We start from the raw sequence: 18,709 nt of genomic DNA, 5'->3' as shown, positions 1-18,709 counted from the left end.
TAGATTCTGAGAACAAAAAACAACAAAACAACAAAATTACTCATGGTCATTGGCCTGAAGGAGCTCATAGTGCACTACAGAGATATACTAGATATTTATAATAAATTTTAGAACATCAATAACAATGTGACTAAGGAGATACAGAGGGATAAAAAAAAGGGGTCAATTAACCTAGCTTAGAAAGTTTTCTTAAAACTATGTATGATTTATTCAGGCTTATACAGACAATTCATTTTTACAATCAGCATCTCATGGTACTATAAAGTTTACTAGACAAACTTTCTGAGATTCAGATTAAGATAATACGTTCCAAACACCTATCTCAGGGTCAGAGAAGTAGCTACCCAGCTATAGCTGACTTCCCTGAGTGAATGAGAGCCATACGTTGTCAACTGTGTGATGATAACCTAGATTTTCACTTGTAATCTCCCAAATTTTAACTGCTGACTCAATCTTAAAAACTACCAAAATTTATTTGAGCCAAACTATGGTCTAAGGTCTGAGAATGTGTAAGCAGAAAAGAGGTAATCACAGGTAGTTATTACATTAGGACTATTTTGAAAACAAATTTATCTATGTTGAAAACAGCCCATGATATTTTTAAAATTATTCATTTTAGTAATTTTACTGTTGCAACTAATAATGCTGTGTGTATTACATGCAAATGAGTCTGCTCCAACTCCTAGCGATCCTATGAATGAGTGATGTCCACAAAGCCCTGAACTCAACAGCCCTGTCCAGCTCTGTCAATGCATGCCTATGGCTTCTTTTATGGAGTCAATCTATCTCATATTTCATCTTCCTCTTTTCCTGCTGCCTTCTGTTTTTTTCCCAGCATTACTGTCTTTTCCCAAGAATCTTGCCTTCTCATGATGTGCCCGAAGTAGGACAACTTCAGTTTTGCCATTTTTTGCCTCCAGTGTTGTTTCAAACTTAATTTGCTCTAGGACCCACATATTCAATATTCATCTTTCTGGTGGTCCAGGATATCCATAGTGCTATCTTCCAACAGCATATTTCGGATGAATCAATTTCTTTCTCATACCAACTTTTACATCTGTACATAGTACAGGCATACCTCAAAGATATTGCAGGTTTGGTTTCAGAGTACTGAAATAAAGCAAGTATCGCAATAAAGCAAGCAGTAATCTTTTTGCTGGTGAAGAGTCTTGCCTTCAATTTGTAAAAAACTGATCTGTGGAGCGCAATAAAGCAAAGCACAATAAAAGTTAGAGGCATGTCTCTAACTAGAAATATGAAGGTATGGATGATCTTAGCCTTGGTCTCTAATGACACATCTTTGCTCCTGATGATCTTCCTAATTCTTTCATTGATGCCCTTCTGAGCCCTCAGCCTTCCTTTGATTTCTTGGCTGCAATCTCTATTTGTAATTGATGACTGAACCAAGGTAAGCAAAATCTTTAATAATTTAAATATCTTCACTGCCCATGCTAAAGTTGTGTATTTCTTCTGGTCACGATTTTCACATGACATTCACAAAAAGTATCTGATTTATACTTGGATACTTTTATTACTGGCAATGAAAAGTAGGGATCTTAAACACTGGTAACTAATTATTACTTTCACTCACCATGTAATGGAGGAGATAGAATTAGGTTTTATTAAGTGATCTTTTAAGTTTCTTAATGTTCTAGGAACAAACCAGGGAGATAAAATGCAATTCAGAAAGATAAATTTAAAATTAGTGAAAACCATAACAGGGATATAGAAATGACATAAAGAGGGGAAAAAGCTTGGGAACTAAGTGTAGATTTACATACATACACTTATGTAAATACTAGAGGCCTGATACATGAAATTTGTGCAAGAGTAGGCCTTCCTTCCCCCAGTTACCAGCACTGGCGTCCCTCTGGCACCCGGGACCCAGGCTTCCCTCACAGACCCAGCTTTGTCTGGAGGTCATCCAGAAGGATGTCGGTCTAATTAGCATATTACACTTTTATTATTATAGATATATGCAAAAATAATAGTCTTGAGGGTATTTATCTCAACTAATAAAAGAACTTTTACCCACAATATAATACAATGGAGTATTATTCATTTTAAAATTCTTTGCTAACATAGAGAGACTACCTCAAAAGCATAATTGGTTGCAGAAATAGTACCTCATTTTCCTGGGAGAAGTAGTGTAAGAAATCCTTGAGCTAAGAAAAAGCAATAAGTATAGTCACAATAAAGACTATCTCGCCGAGATCGGTTTGGCTCAGTGGATAGAGCGTCAGCCTGCAGACTGAAAGGTCCCAGGTTCGATTCCGGTCAAGGGCATGTACCTTGGTTGCGAGCATGTCCCCAGTAGGGGGTGTGCAGGAGGCAGCTGATCGATGTTTCTCTCTCATCGATGTTTCTAACTCTCTATCCCTCTCCCTTCCTCTCTGTAAAAAAATCAATAAAATATGTTTAAAAAATAAATAAATAAAAATAAAGACTATCTCAAAAGGAAATGACAAAACTAAAAGAACTTTAAATTTAAATGCTTTTGAAAAAGTCACTTTGTTGGCATTTTGTCAGCTTCCTCCCGATTTTTAATTTAACTTGTCAAGGATATTTTAAAAATCATACAAAGTAGAAAGAATATTAAATGAGCTGCTTTAAGCCCATCACCCAAGCTTTAACTATTATCACTATTTTGGATTCTTGTTTCATCTATCCTAATTTATTCTCCCCTAATAACTCTTATCACATCAAAATATCTTAAAACTTTCATCTTTCAGAGAATATTTAAGTAGCACAAGTGTATACAAGTAACATATATATGCACATACTGACTTATATGTATTAAGTAGTTCAGGTGACTCTTTACTGCTTAAATAGCCTGCCCATTTAGAAGCCAATGCAATACTAGACCAGTCTTTTTATCAGTAAGAAGTTACAATAAAAGCCTTCCAAATTAAGGACTGTTCAGAAATATTTTAAATATACTAAGGCTGTCAATTTTACAGTCTTTATGAGAAAATCAGTTCTACCAAAAGCACTGATCTTTTGGAATGATAATGCTGGCTTAACTCTTAGAAAATCAAAATAGCCCACAAGGTGATATGCTCAGCCCAAGAAAATAAAACAATGTAAATGTGTGAGAACATTTTTAAATTTAGGGATGCCATGAAAAATAGCTGTCTTTAAAAAATAGCTTAGTTCAGTTATTTTTTATCTAAGGATCATTAGATTTACTCCAAAATAAGTTCTCTCTCTAAAAGACAAGCTACCTCAAAATAACAGAAAATAAATTATGAAATGAAAAAGTTATGAGATGTAACATAAAATGTCTTTTATTTTTCCCCTACTCTCCCCAAATGCCTTTTAAAAATAAACGTAATAGAACTTATCCAAATGAGCCATCTCCCATTCAAAATAATTACTCCCTGAGGCATATATACTTATTCCAATAATGCAATCATTGCTCAAATATGTATTTGAAATTCTTCTTAAATTACTCTCAGCATCTACAGCACATTGTTCTAGATATCCTCTATGGTGGCACTTTTTCATCAACAGATGGTTAATTATGGAGAAGAGGGAGGAATCATTCAAAGCAACCACAGAATAAAAGGAAAAATCAATTAAGTTGGGTTTAAAAAACAGGTATGGCCCTAGCTGGTTTGGCTCAGTGGATGGAGCGTGGGCCTGAGGACTGAAGGGTCCCGGGTTCGATTCTGGTCAGGGGCACATGCCGGGGTTGCGGGCTCGATCCCTGGAGGGGGTTGTGTGGGAGGTGGCCAATTGGTGAGTCTCTCTCATCATTGATGTTTCTATCTCTCTCTCCCCTCTCCCTTCCTTTCTGATATCAGTAAAAATATATTTTAAAAAAGAACAGTATGACTACCTAAGCAATGAAGCAGGTTTTCTTGTGGATTTATAAACTGATTCTGAAAAGACTTCCAAAAGAATTCCTAAAATATCTAATGCAGTGGTTCTCAACCTTTCTAATGCCGCCCTGCTAGCGGTTCTCAACCTGTGGGTCACAACCCACAGGTTGAGAACCGCTGCTGTAGAGCCTAAGACCATCGGAAAACACAGATATTTACATTACGATTCATAACAGTAGCAAAATTACAGTTATGAAGTAGCAACGAAAATAATTTTATGGTTGGGGGTCACCACAACATGAGGAACTGTATTAAAGGGTTGCGGCATTAGAAAGGTTGAGAACCACTGGTCTAATGACAGTGATACTGGAATAAGTTTTCCCTAACAAAGTGATTATATAAAGGATAATATCTATTTGGAAGCATATTTTCTTAAGGGTTTTCTTTTATAAAAATTAGTCTTCTGGCCCATTTTTCACGTGTTTAATTTTGCAAGTCATCTCAAATCCCTTTGGAGGATTTACATAAAAGTAAATTTATTGCTTTATAGTCAAAACTATAAATAACAAACCTTCCAGCTATGCAAACCCATTCCACCACAGGCCCTGCCGAGTTTACCTTTTCTAATTGAATCCTTGATTCAGATAATTGTTTGGACTCTAGCACTAAATTATCATTTTTGTCTTCACAATTCTTTTTGGGTTGAGTCTTCATAATAAATTCCCAATAGATTTTTATTTTATTTGGTTTTATGAGAGTGTTTTCCAATTTATTTTTATTAATAATTTTATCAATCACAATCCTGGTTTTTTTCCCTCTTTAGTTTCATCTTTTTTTGTAGTTTCTTGTTCCTGGGTTGTTGTTTTCATGTGTTACCCTAGTTTCTCTGTTCAAGCACTCTGCTTATCCCCTTATTCTACTGTTTCAGAAAAACAAGAAACAAAAAACCCAGTTCAAAAGTGCTTTTAAGACCACTAAGGGGATAATGAATGCATTTTACTTATCAAACTACACATTTCTATAGTCCGTCAATTGTATACATTTTATCCATTCACAAATTGATAAATCTCTCAAGAATATGTTGGAGGGTAATAACTTTTACTAATAACTTTTACTCAAATGGAGGTGCCCATTCTCCAACACAAAATATCTTGCATATAGTAGACATGTTTGGAGGACTGGGGAGTAAGGTAATGTGGAAGTTCTACATTTTCCAAGTTGTGATAAGGATGCCCTGACTACTATCTCAAGACTTGGGACAATGAGAAATTCTCGCCTTTGTAATGAAGGTTATCTTCTTTGGTTTGTACCAAAAACCTTTCAAGATATATGCTGTAGCCCTAGCTGGCTTGGCTCTGTGGATAGAGCATCGGCCTGCGGAATGAAGGGTCCCAGGTTCGATTCTGGCCAGGGGCACATGCCTGGGTTGTGGGCTTGATCCCCAGTGGGGGGTATGCAGGAGGCGGTGGATCAATGGTTCTCTCATCATTGATGTTTCTACCTCTCTCTCCTCCTCCCTCCCTCTCTGAACTCAATAAAGAAATATATTTTTTAAAAAAATATATGCTGTTATCACACTAAGAACTTCAAGTAGATGCGTCCAATTTATAAACAATCCATAGTAAGTTCAACTCAGCTGATATTCCATATTAAATTCACCACTACTGCAAGGAGCCTCATCTTTCTTCAAGGAGAAATGCTAAAGCACAGACACAAAGGTTTACAATGTCGTATGTTTCATTAAAAAGAAAAAAAAAATTCTATCTCCATCTACAGCCAAATTATTTTTGACAAGAATGCCAAGACTATTCAAGGACAGTCTTTTCAACGGTGTTGAGAAAACTGAATATCCACATGCAAAAGAATGAAGTTAGACCCTTACCTGACATCACGTACAAAAATTAACTAAAAATAGCCCAGCTGCCCATGAACCAGGACAGTGGTCGGCAAACCGCGGCTCACAAGCCACATGCAGCTCGCGAGCTGCCGTTTGCCGCTCTGTTGACTAATGAGTTTGCCAACCACTGTCATATACTACACCCTTTACCTCTTTGCACACAATATGCCACAATTGCCTAATCCTCACAGCTTCCAACTACACGGTAACATTTAGTCTAGTCCAGTGGTTGGCAAACTCATTAGTCAACAGAGTGGCAAACCGCGGCTCGTGAGCCGCAGTTTGCCGACCACTGAACCAGGAAGTCATGGTTCAATTCCCAGTCAGGGCACACATGTCTGGGTTGTGGGCTTGATCCTCAGTAGAGGGCGTGCAGGAGACAGCCGATCAATGATCCTCTCATCATTGATGCTTATCTCTCTCTCTCTCTCTCTCTCTCTCTCTCCTCCCTCCTTTCCTCTCTCTGAAATAAAAAAAAATTTTTTAACTCAAAATGGATCAAAGATCTAAACATAAGAAATAACCATTCACTGGAAACACTGCTTAATTTCTACAGAAACATAATCTGATGTCAAATAAATACCTTCTCATTAAAAAGCTATTCAGATAAGAACTTTAACTTCCTATTAATTCATGATCATTTGCAGTATTTAAAAATTCAAAAACGAAAGTAATTATTCCACTGCCATTTATCTAACATAACAGATTTTCCCACAATATACAGCAGTGTAAATGAATTTAATATTGCTATTATTCTCCTTAATTATACTTAGACTAGTGGCCCGGTGCATGAAATTCGTGCATGGGGGGAGGAGGGGTTCCCTCAGCTCAGCCTGCACCGTCTTCAATTGGGGACCCCTTGGGGGATGTCTGACTGCCGGTTTAGGCCCGATCCTTAGGATTGGGCCTAAACCGGCAGTCAGACATCCCTCTCGCAATCTGGGACTGGTAGCTCCTAACCACTCACCTGCCTGCCTGATCGCCCCTAACTGCCTTTGCCTGCCTGCCTGATTGCCCCTAACCTCTCTGCCTACCTGCCTGATCGCCCCTAACCTCTCTGCCTGCCTGCCTACCTGATTGCCCCCAACTATCCTCCCCTGCTGGCCTGATCTCGCCCCCAACTGCCCTCCCCTGCCTACCTGATCTCATCCCCAACTGCCCTCCCCTGCCGACCTGATCTCATCCCCAACTGTCCTCCCCTACCAGCCTGATCACCCCTAACTGCCTCTGCCTCAGCCCCCAACACCATGGCTTTGTCCAGAAGGAAGTCGGATGTCCAGAAGACGGCCAGTCAACCTGATCTAATTAGCATATTACTCTTTTATTAGTATAGATTATACAGGATAGGATTGCTTAAATGGGGAGGAAAAGCCTTTTTCAACAGGAGGAGATGCTCTTGGCAGACAAAAATACATAATCCCTATATCTGGACTGATAGCCAGCCATATGCACTATACTGCCAAACCGGTCATTAAAAAATTGAACTGCTTTCTTACACCTTACACCAAACAGCTGTTGCCCTTGAAACCCCTCCTCAGCCCCCACCTTAGGTTCTGCCTTCGCAGTTCACCCAGATTTGGTTCTGATTGGTCGGTTTCTATGCCAGTCAGCGTCAGAAGCTCCGCCTCCTAGGCAGCCAGAAGCTCCTCACAGTTTCACCCAGATTTGGTTCTTATCAGTCAGTTTCTATGCCAGTCAGCATCTCCGGGCCTGATCAGAGAGGCGCGGCTGATCAGCAGCCTCCACGGAGGCCCAGAGAGCCAGAGGTGCGGCTGCTGGCCAGGCCCAGAGAGAAAGAGAGAGGCAAGGGCTGATTAACAGCTACCATGGAGGCTACGGATCAGACCCTGCTTCTCTCACCAGGCCTCTCTCCAGGCCTGATCCGCAGCCCCCTCGGCAGTCAGTGCTGGGCTGCCCCGCCCGCAGCAGCGGCAGTCAGTGCTGGATCACCACGGCAACCCAGCACTGACTGCAGGACTGACTTCCTGTTGGTCGAGCCTTCGGTTGTTACGGACCCTGGGTTTTTATATATTAGGATTTTTCCTTATAGTTCAAGCTCAGTATATTAGTACTTAGTATCACAGTCAGAGCAAAACAACTACTTTCAATGCATTATTATTTTAGATACATTATTTCATTGAAACTTTATTCCAATAGTATATTCACCTATAACCCTTTTTTGGATTAAATGAAGAAACTAAGACTCAGGGAGGATAAACAACATGCTGATGTATCAAGAGCTGGCACACCTCCATACTGGGAGGAACTGACCCCAACATTCCTCATTGTTATCATTTGTCCTCATACCTCTGTACACCATGTGTTTTAAATGTTAACTATCCTGTACCCATCAATGTAAAAGAAATATATATATGCTTTATTTTTTATTGAATCTGAGGTATTTCCGTTTTACTTTCTCTTGCCATCTTAATATGGCACCAATGAATTTCATGAACCTTCCGTATCTCTTCCTCCTTTGATTCTAATGTATAAAACGAACTGCAAAAGGGTGTTTCACCTTGAAGGGTGTTAGCTGGTTTCTGTTCTGAAAAAGCTGCATTTAATACCAGATGGGTCCTGCATGGTCCTGAGACAGCAAGCAGCTCATCTGTCTGAAAATGTCAACCAAGACAAGAGTTACCTACTGGCTATCTCTGCCCCTCACAAGTGGACTTTTCCAAGTTTGATGAACTTAAAAATCCCCCTTTAGTTCACTTGGTCTTTGCAGGTGATATTCATCATGATCTCCGCTACTCAAATTGATAATCACTGGGCCTGGTTGCAAAGAATAATGCAGAAAGGATATTCAAACAAAATCTGCAGATGTTTCTTGATAATTTCTGATATTGTTTCTCATCATTCATAACCTGATGGACATTTATGACAGAACTGGGAGTCACAGGAAATCACCACGATCCAATGAGAATTATCAGGGTGTCTCATTAACAAGGATTGAATTGATGCCTCACAAAAGGAGAAACCAATGGACACCATCTCAGGATGATCTTAAATTAAACCTGGATGCCTTTGGGCCTTTTTAAATTCTCTTGAGCATTTTTAAACAAAAATAAAAAAATAAAAAATAAAACAAACTGCAAAACTCTTATTCTCTAGAGCATTTTCTCAATTCTCTCAGATTTTGCTTCCAGATCTGACCCTCAACCCTGGCTCAAATAACCTCTTTTAACCTTCTTTTAGGTTTGGAATTTTTTTTGTCAATACTGATATACATACATCATGTGCAAAGAATGTTGCTAAAGTAATTTGGGGTAAGAGAGGAATTATAAATAGGCCTGCCAAGTACTTTTTATATAAAACATAGTCCATTGTTGGACAGTGGCAAAGCTAATATACAAGACTCAGTATTACCTAGATTCTAAATATTGACTTCCGTAAATAAACTCAGCTGTGTTTAGTAGACAAACTGAAGTATAATTAGTACACACTCATTAGAAAAGTAATTAGTATATACTCATTAGAAAAATAAAGCATTGATCTACAGTATTACACAGATAAGGAGCTAAATGCCAATACTGCATTACTCCCATAGGCAGATTTCAGGATTAAAATTTATTTAGGTTCAAGACAATCAGGAAAAATTAATTTATGTCAATAGATAAGATTTGTTTTGTTTTTAATATAAAAATATCAGTTACATAGAAATCTTACAGATGAACTAATAAAAACATAAAATATGCATAACTCACTTTAATTACAGAGGTAGCTGATGATAAACAGATCATCTCTGAAAAACTGTTTAAGGTATTAAGTGGCATTCAGATGAGATGACAATAATAAAGTTCCCATCAGAATGGATTATGTTACTAAACACTGTAACTAAAAATCTTAAATTTTTTTAAAGACTACAAGTAAGCCCATCAATTTCTTTTAACAAACTAAAACAAAACAAAAAAACCCTCCCCAACTTCATTCTACCAAAGGTCTATATAGTTTACTTTCGGAAAATTACAAGTTGAGAATTATTACACATACATTTTAAAATCCTTCAAGTCCAAGTATGTATGCTTGCCCCATCCTCTTATTAGTAACAAATCAAAGCTTTAAATGATTACTCACCACCAATTCTATCAACCCCATGACATGAAGAACAATATTCTCAAAATAAATGAGTAATCAAAACCAAATCAAATCATACCACCACCCTCCCAAAGGAAGTCTTCTGTGGCCATTATCTAAAATATCAAAAACAGAGCTGTTTCCTTATGAAAATAGCTTATATCCAGAATTAGATCCTACCCCCCACACTTTCCATGCGAGTCATATAATTTCACACATTGAAAACAATGATGGGGATCAACAGAGGTGGGGCACAGACCCTCACCCCCCCAACTTTGCAGGGGCCTGAACCCTCACCCCTTCTGAGGGAGGTCTCCTGCCCCCATGGCTGCTTCGCTTCCCATGCCCAGCTCAAATCGGGACCCAGGTAACAGACAGAGACTTGGCCGACAGTAGCTGCCCTCTCACTGCAACAAGACTTGTTTGAGTTGTCTTGTACCCATGGTGTGGGGAAGTGGATTTTTGATATCTAAATCCAGCCTAGCTCCAGGAATGCTCAGGGCCTACTCAAGAAGGCAAATAATCCTTTCCACTAATATTTACAGGGTAAAATAAGATTGTTGTTAGAGTATTAAATTTGACAGTAAAATGGTAGTCAAGTTCTCAGACTAATTTAAATTGGCTAAGTGAAATAAGCAAATATTCTAGAAAAATTAATGGTACTGGACAAAAAGCTGTTCCTAAAGTGTTAACTAAAATTTTTATTGGTAGTTCATCTCATGGTAAAATTGCATAACATGTAATGAACCTAAAGCAGTCATATTTTAGTGCAAAAAATTAAAATTTAAAAGCTATCAAGACTACATTATAAAATTTCCAAAAGCCTCCTAATATTTAAATCAAAAAAAGGGGGATAGTAGAAGAATATCATGTAAGGAAAAATATCCTGTAAGTAAATTACATGTAGAAAATTTTTACTTTAGAAAATTAACTTTCATTTGTAATGCTAACAGCAAGACACCCATGAAAAACACACATGGTGTCAAAACAAGCCAAAGGAAAATCGTTTGGGCAAAAAATGAAAAAGGATCCCAAGTCAAACTTATAGAAAAGATTCCTTTATTAACTTTTGGTCGAGAATATGTTTGTATATTTTCAGAAAACAACTCCAAGACCAAGTGGATTCCTGCAACAGAGAGGAATTGACAGGACTGCTCCAGCCATGAAGACAGAAGAGAAACAGTCCAGACATGGAAGACGCTGACGACGCCTTGCCATACTAGCAGTCAGCAGCTGTGCGTCACTGCAGGTTGCCCAGGACCAAACCAGAGAGGGTCAGACCTGCATTACTACCATTTGTCCACCATCCAGAACTGAAATATCATTGCTGACATGTACACATAAGGAACTGTTTGACACTGAAATTGGGACTCAAAAGAACTGTTGGCCCAGAAAGAAACTCACTACAGACTGATTCATTTGCCTCTCAGCATAACCATTATTGCTTGTCTCATTTTCAGTTCCTATAAGTGTATTTCTAGTATCACATGATCTCACTCATCTAGGGGAAATAATGAACAACATAAACTGATGAATAAAAACAGACCCGGAGACAGGGAAGCATCGATCAGACTGTCAAACCTCAGAGGGAAGGTAGGGGAGGGTGGGGGTAAGGGAAAGAGATCAACCAAAGGACTTGTATGCATGCATATAAGCCTAACCAGTGGTCACGGACAATAGGGGGGTGGGGGCATGCGTGGGGAGGGGTTTGGGATGGGAATGGGGGGATGAGGACAAATATGTGATACCTTAATCAATAAATAAATTAATAAAAAAAAAGAAAACAATGAAAGAAAATTTTGAAAAGCCCTATGTAGATGTTTTCTCAGAACAAAATTGGACAGTTTACAGTATAATAAGATAAGCCCTAAGCCAATAAGCACCCTCTTTCAATAAATGTACCATTCAAATCATGCCTGCCATTTGAGATGTCTATCCACACACTTCAATGCAAACACTAGGCTCAGTATCAATGTCACTATATTGTAACTCTGAAAACTAGTAATCCATCTATGCTGTAAATCAAGCATGTCAAACTCACAGCACAGCCAATATAACAGTATGTAAGAAGCGTTAATAAAAATTTTGTAACTTAATTTTTACAATATCCTGTATGCACTCCATCTATAGTAATAAAAGCGTAGTATGCTAATTAGACCAGAAGGCTGAACAGTGGAACAACCGTCCGGACGACCTTCCAGATGAAGCTGCCGGGGCTGGCTGTGAGGACCGAGGCAGCCAGGGCTGTGAAGGCCTACGCTTGCACAAATTTTGTGCATCAGGCCTCTAGTTATTAATAATGAGCTACAACGTTCGCTAATGACTAATTACTATAATCGTATTGCATTCATTTCCCTTATGCGCCTTATACGCAGCCACACCACTTCTCTCCACTAATACTAGCAGTGAATATTTTAGCAACCGACGGCCACGTCATTAGTTTTGGACTGACTTGTTTGGTGTGCGCAACAGGAAGTATTTCCTTTCGGAGGATAAGGAAAAAAGGTTTATCTGTGTTATGCTTATTAATTTGTGCAGTTATTCAGTGTCTGATAAGTTTATGTTCAAGAAAAATATTAATTTTTATTAAAATGTTCTATTATTTTATGTTAACAATTACTCATTTATTTCAGCCCTTTGTATTCAGCATGTCTCTATCGAAATAAACCTACGTTTCTATGAAAATTGAAGCTTTTTTTTTTTTTTGCAGCCCACAAACTTCAACCTTGTTTATTTGGCCCATGTTAGCTTTTGAGTTTGACATGCTTGCTGTAAATGGTAACTCTGTATCACTCAAAATATTGTTTGCCAGCCTGGCCAGTGTAGCTCAGTGGATGAGCACTGACCTATGAACCAGGAGGTCACAATTCCCAGTCAGGGGTACAAAAAACAACAACAAAAAAGCAAATAAAAAGAAGAAATCAAAGTATTTTTAAAGTGTAAAGAGTACAATTCAGTGACTTTTTCACTAAACAAGAGAATTCATTTTTCATTATTCTGGGATATATAGTATCTCAATGCTTAGTAACAAAACATGTCGGGCACATTACAGGTTTTCAATAAATACTTACTGAACTATTTCAATAAGAATATCTTAATAGCCCTAACTGGTTTGGCTCAGTGGATAGAGCGTTGGCCTGCAGACTGAAGGGTCCCAGGTTCAATTCTGGCCAAGGGCACATGCTCGAGTTGCGGGCTCGATCCCCAGTAGGGGGTGTGCAGGAGGCAGCCAATCAATGATTCTCTTTCATCGTTGATGTTTCTATCTCTCTCCTCCCTTCCTCTCAGAAATCAATAAATAAATATATTTTTTTTAAAAAAGAATGTCTTAATAACGAAGAGGGGAAAAGTTTGTCATTTTTTGACCCCAGTAACTTCTATTTCTGCCTAGATAATATCTTTCAGCTACCTTGTCATTCCTTCCCCTGAAGAGGTAGAATTTTAGGAAGAAGAGAGACTGTAGTGTTTTCTCCTGATTTGGACAGCAAAATCTACACTGAAAAAGTACAGTGCTTCCACCTGCTTTCTGACAAGTGCTCCCAAAAGTGCCTGTGTTCAATTAGGAAAATCAAAATGTTGCAAAAACAACTTTAAGGTAACAGGAAACCAAATAAATAACAGTATGGATGAGAGAAATTCTTATCAATTCAGTGTATATTTTTAATACATAACTTGTTTGGTAAATATCATGGCCACACCTATGTGGCAAGTACCTATAAGCTGCATCTATTCATTTTTGTACATTAATATTATTTATATTTATAGCCTAAACTGAACATCAAATTGAGATTTTTAAAATTTGAAACAAGCAGTTTTCTAATACTATTATATAAAAAATTTTCCTGAATTTATACAATTTAAAGGGTTTTGTGTATTTAATAACAATATATTTTAGAGAAAATTTCTAAACATTCTTTTCTGAGTGTCATAGCTGTACACACTTGTTCAACTTAGTCCCTCATCCCTACTACTTCTTAAATTACATTATATTTTCATTAATATTTGTATCAGACTGCAAATATTTTAACAAAAACTTTGCAAGTTCTGAAAAGATGTTACAGCTATTGACTAAGGCACTGATTACTTCAAATATATCTCAGTGCTAGTGTTTAAGGTCTATTTGATATTGAACAAAGCTAATAGCTGCATACATATTATGTAAAGACTGCATACATATTATGTAAAGACTCTAGTTGTTTAAAGTCTTTACATAATACGTATGCAGTCATTTCAATGAAAAATGAACACATTTTCCATTTGTTTTAAAGATATCATTAAAATTTTTAACTGATAAAAATTTACCTTGTGGTAGAGCGAGAGATATTAATAACAGCTTAATAAAATAAAAGCCAAAAGTGCCCAAATATACACAAAATGTATTATTTCACCTTATCATTTCTTACCAGGGTCTCTGAAATAACTTAGTACATGGTCTACCTATCTGTACCAAATTAAATGTCAAGGATATCTGGTAATTTCAATACTCACAAATCTCAACAGAAGTAGCAATATATATGATTAAATCAATAGGTGTTTATTCAATTGCCTACTGTGGATAATCCAAAGCAATCTTAAACAATCAAAGAGTGCTACTCACCAGCAAGTGTATAATCCATATCAAAACCAAAACACTTTATTTTCTCCATGGCTAAACTTCGGTTCACAAACACCCTGAAGAAAGGAGTAAACAATGATATCTCAATTAATACTGAAAAAAAAAAAAAAACAATAAAAAATTAAGTTTAACAGAATTATTTGGCTATCTTTCTACATTTTTCTTATTTAGGTACCAGTATCTACTAGTATATATATTAAAGGCTAATATGCTAAGTGTACGACCACTTGAATGCACACTGACCACCAGGGGGCAGATGCTCAACACAGGAGCTACCTAGCTGCAGTGACTTGGCAGTGGTGGTTCTCGGGTGACACAACCCGAAACCAGAGAGGAGGGAGCCCGATTCCTTATGGGGCCGCGCAATTCCACCTTCAGTCATGGGTTACGTTGTTGCTGGGGCACTGTCGGCCCCAAATCTGGTTTACTACACACTTGCATTTGCGTTCCACACTTTGTCTGAAAGCAACTTTGCAGAGTGCCCTCTCGCACTCCGGAACCCCGGGGGATGTTGGAGGGCTGGTTTCGGCCTGATCCCTGCAGGCCAGGCTGAGGGACCCAGCTGCCAGAGGGACCCTACTCACTCCGCAGACGCTGGGGAGGGACTGTGGGAAGTTGGCTCCGGCCCGTATCGCCCAGTCCCGTCCTGCCGGCCACCTTCTAATTAATTTCCTTTCAATGTGCACAAATCCATGCACTGGGTCACTAGTAAGTCATAATAAAATTATTGAAGTCCTTTTTATACCGTAAGTGAAATGAGAGGTTACATGAAAATATGTGGACTTTCTTACTGTGTTTTGGTATTAACAATGCCATGTAATCAAAACTTGAGTGAATTAGTTCTTATTTTCAAAATATAACCCATAAAATAAGTTTATTTCTGAGACTTTATAATTCATTCATTTGTAATTTAATAGACAAAGGTTCATTTCAGCCTACCAGATGCCAGATACTAAAGACGTAATTATAGATTCATTCAACAAATACTTGAGTGCCTACTATATGTTAGAAACTATGCTATGGCAGTGAACAAAAGAGTACCTGCCCTCATGGAACTTCTGTTTTAACTTAGAATCTCAACCCTTGAGAAATTCAGCCTAGCAGGAGGAGTTATAAAGCAAATAATTATAGCAAGTCAATAAGTGCTATAAAATATCATGAAGGACAGAGCACCAATTGTTTAGAGATCAGAAGAGATGTGCGAGCTGAATCTTAAACAATGAATAGAAGCTTCCTAGTAGAACAAAGCAAGAAAGGCAATCCAGGCAGAATAATGAAGCAAGGACAAGGTTATAATGAATGATAAAACATTTATTATGGCTGAAGCCGAGTTTTCTTTGGTTGGGCTTTTCTGTTTGTTTTAGCAAAAGGTTTTCTAGAGGAACAGGGGTGGAGGGAAGGGGCAATAAAAGCTATGAAGCCAAAAAGGTTAACAGGGGTCAAAATCATGAAGAATTTGCTTGCTATGGGAGTATGGACTTTATCCTGCAAGCAAGAACAAATTATCAGATTTTGAAGAAATGAAATAATCAAATTAAAATTTCAAAAAGATCACTATGAAGAAAGGGAAAACTAAAAATATAATAGTATGGTAGATCATTACCATGATGGCGTTTTGAGGTAAGTTTAATCATTTCTGAAAATAAGTATTGCCTTTCCATCTGAACCCCAGCTTCGTGGCCAAAATTTCTGAATGATTTATGGTCTATTGCTAAACCTCTTCTTTGCCTTTATTTCATAAGTAAATGTGAGAAGTAAGAATGCTTTAAATCACCTAGGAAACTTATTTTAAAAAAACTATGCCTGGGCTACCCTCGCCCATTAATGATCTAGGTCAATAGTTTCCAAAGAAGACTAACTGCACCAGGGAATGCAGAAGACTCTACTGGGGGGAAAAGAAGATATCAGATCTTCTACTTATTTTTATTTCATCATTTAAAGATATCTAATTTGTGGATGTTTTCTACTACATATAAATAAGGATAATATATAATCTGTAAGTACATACAGGAGTGAATATTATATATTTTAAGTGATGAAATACTCAAAAAAATTTGGAAACCACTGATCTAGGTATTAACTTTTTTTTTAACTCTTCACCAACATATATATTGTTTTAAATGTTAATAGAAAACATTTCCTCTCATCTCAGAATGTATCCATTTTAAATAAAGAAAAATAAACATTAGCTTAAAATACTTCAATCAATAACTTAAAGTCAATTGGCCCTTAAATTCAGAGCTTTTCTGAAAAATATAAAAATCATTACTCATCTGACAGTGTGCTATGCACTCGATTAGCTCTATAAAACTTAGTTCCTGAGAGAGATGTTATATAAAATATTTATACTTTCTTTCCCTAAAATAACCTGGTCTTCTAGAAAATAAGTATTTGTCTTGGGTAAATGGTGGAGGAAAGAGGAAGAAAAGAGTAGCGCAGCGATTTTCAACCTTTTTCATCTCATGGCACATACAAACTTATTAGTAAAATTCTGTGGCACACCAAAAATTATATATTTTTTGCTAATCTGACAAAAAAGTAGGTATGCTTTTGATTCATTCACACTGAACAGCTATCGTGTTGGTTGTTGTCGTTTCTTTAATTGGACAATTTAAGGGAAAAGAGGTCAATGTCCCTAACTCAATAGTGAGGTATTGCATGTTGTAAAAATTCTTGCAGCACACCAGATGAAAATCGCTAGAGTAGCAGATAGCTGAAAGATACAAGGAGCTAGAGAATAAATGACACCCACCCAAACCTTTTCAAAAACGTACCACTATCTCAAATCTATCACCATGACCCTTCTAGCACTTTACCAAACTTCACGCTGCTGTTACTGATAAGAGCGCCTTCTTTATTATCATTTTTCCCCAGTTACATAAATCCTTTTGAAGTCACAACAGGGGTTAAAAAACACAAAGTAATGTTTCTAACTCTGGAAACAATGTTACCACTGATGCTTAGGCTTTTCAAACACACTTTCAATTCAGGCTAGGGTGCCAACTGGATCAAATCCTTGTTCAGAGCCCAAACAGCTGACATGCCTAAAATATTCTGTGGGAATTCAGGCAGGAACGACTGGGAAGATTTTTCTTCCTGTAGTACAAATCCAGGAGAGATATGTAGGACCACACAATAAAAGAAACAGTTTTGATTCCAATAGAAATATGATGGGAGCTGGTTTTAGGCACAATGAAAAATCAGGGAGAAAAGAAACTGCTAATATCAATCAGTCCTTAAGATACAAAGAAACTATTAACAGACCCAGCAAGATTGTTTACTAGTTTCTTCCTTGGCCAGAAAAGAAATTAAGCCTATTCACTTTATCATATTTTTTAAAGGATATAAACATCACAATGCACCTTAGGAATTATCCATACAAACTCTAGAAATGACATATGTCAGTAACATGAAAATCTATTGTTTTTGCCAAAATAATCACTGCTAAATATCCATCAAATCGGACTCTTTCTTCTTTGACTGGTTGGTCACTTTATTCAATCAACACATTTGTTAAAATGTCTACAACAAAGCAAGTACCATTTTGTGACATATATTCTAGAAGTTATCCTTTAGGGAGTAGTCAAGAGCTAAGAAACTTTCTCAGTGCCTAAAATTAGGAAGTAAGACCTTTTCCTATTAAGATCTTTTACCAAATATCTTTTCCATTTTCAAAGTAAGTTACCTTCACCCACAGAAGCAATTACTGAACTTAAAAAAGAAACAATCATTCCTATCTCCCCTTCTAATTCATGTCTATTATGAAGCAAAAAGAAAAACCTCACATATATTCTCATCTCTTCTGTTCTTTGCCTAGTTCAGTGGTCGGCAAACTCATTAGTCAACAGAGCCAAATATCAACAGTACAACGATTGAAATTTCTTTTGAGAGCCAAATTTTTTAAACTTAAACATCTTCTAATGCCACTTCTTCAAAACAGACTCGCCCAGGCCGTGGTATTTTGTGGAAGAGCCACACTCAAGGGGCCAAAGAGACGCATGTGGCTCACGAGCCACAGTTTGCCGACCACTGGCCTAGTTTATGCTACAGAACATGTGAGGAGGGGCAATAGGGAATTCAATCTAATTCCTGTGCAAATATCTAAAATGCATAAGGAAACCTATAATAATAAAATGTAACAGCTACATTATAGATATCTGCAATAATATAGTATATGCTAAATTTTACAAAGTTAATAAATGTCCAAATGCTGAAAGTATGCACTGACCAGGAGAGAAATAGCCTTGAGCCAGAAATACCATGTCTCCAGGACACAGTCTTCAAGGAAAACAATCT

The 18,709-nt window shown here is 37.4% G+C and overlaps 1 protein-coding gene across 13 annotated transcripts in view; it reads right to left on the bottom strand.

Annotated features, from left to right (window-relative positions):
- The window catches only part of NT5C2 (5'-nucleotidase, cytosolic II), a 146,212-nt gene that overhangs the window by 27,668 nt on the left and 99,835 nt on the right, over nucleotides 1–18,709 (bottom strand). For all 13 annotated transcript variants that reach the window (XM_080640943.1, XM_080640942.1, XM_080640937.1 and 10 more), the window contains one exon: nucleotides 14,396–14,469. In XM_080640943.1, the coding sequence (XP_080497069.1) occupies nucleotides 14,396–14,469 (74 nt within the window). The remainder of the gene's footprint in view (nucleotides 1–14,395; nucleotides 14,470–18,709) is intronic.

Source organism: Plecotus auritus, assembly GCF_963455305.1.
Source record: "Plecotus auritus genome assembly, chromosome: 9".
In the NCBI taxonomy this organism is placed as follows: Eukaryota; Metazoa; Chordata; class Mammalia; order Chiroptera; family Vespertilionidae; genus Plecotus; species Plecotus auritus.
This window is presented reverse-complemented; position numbering and strand designations above follow the sequence as displayed.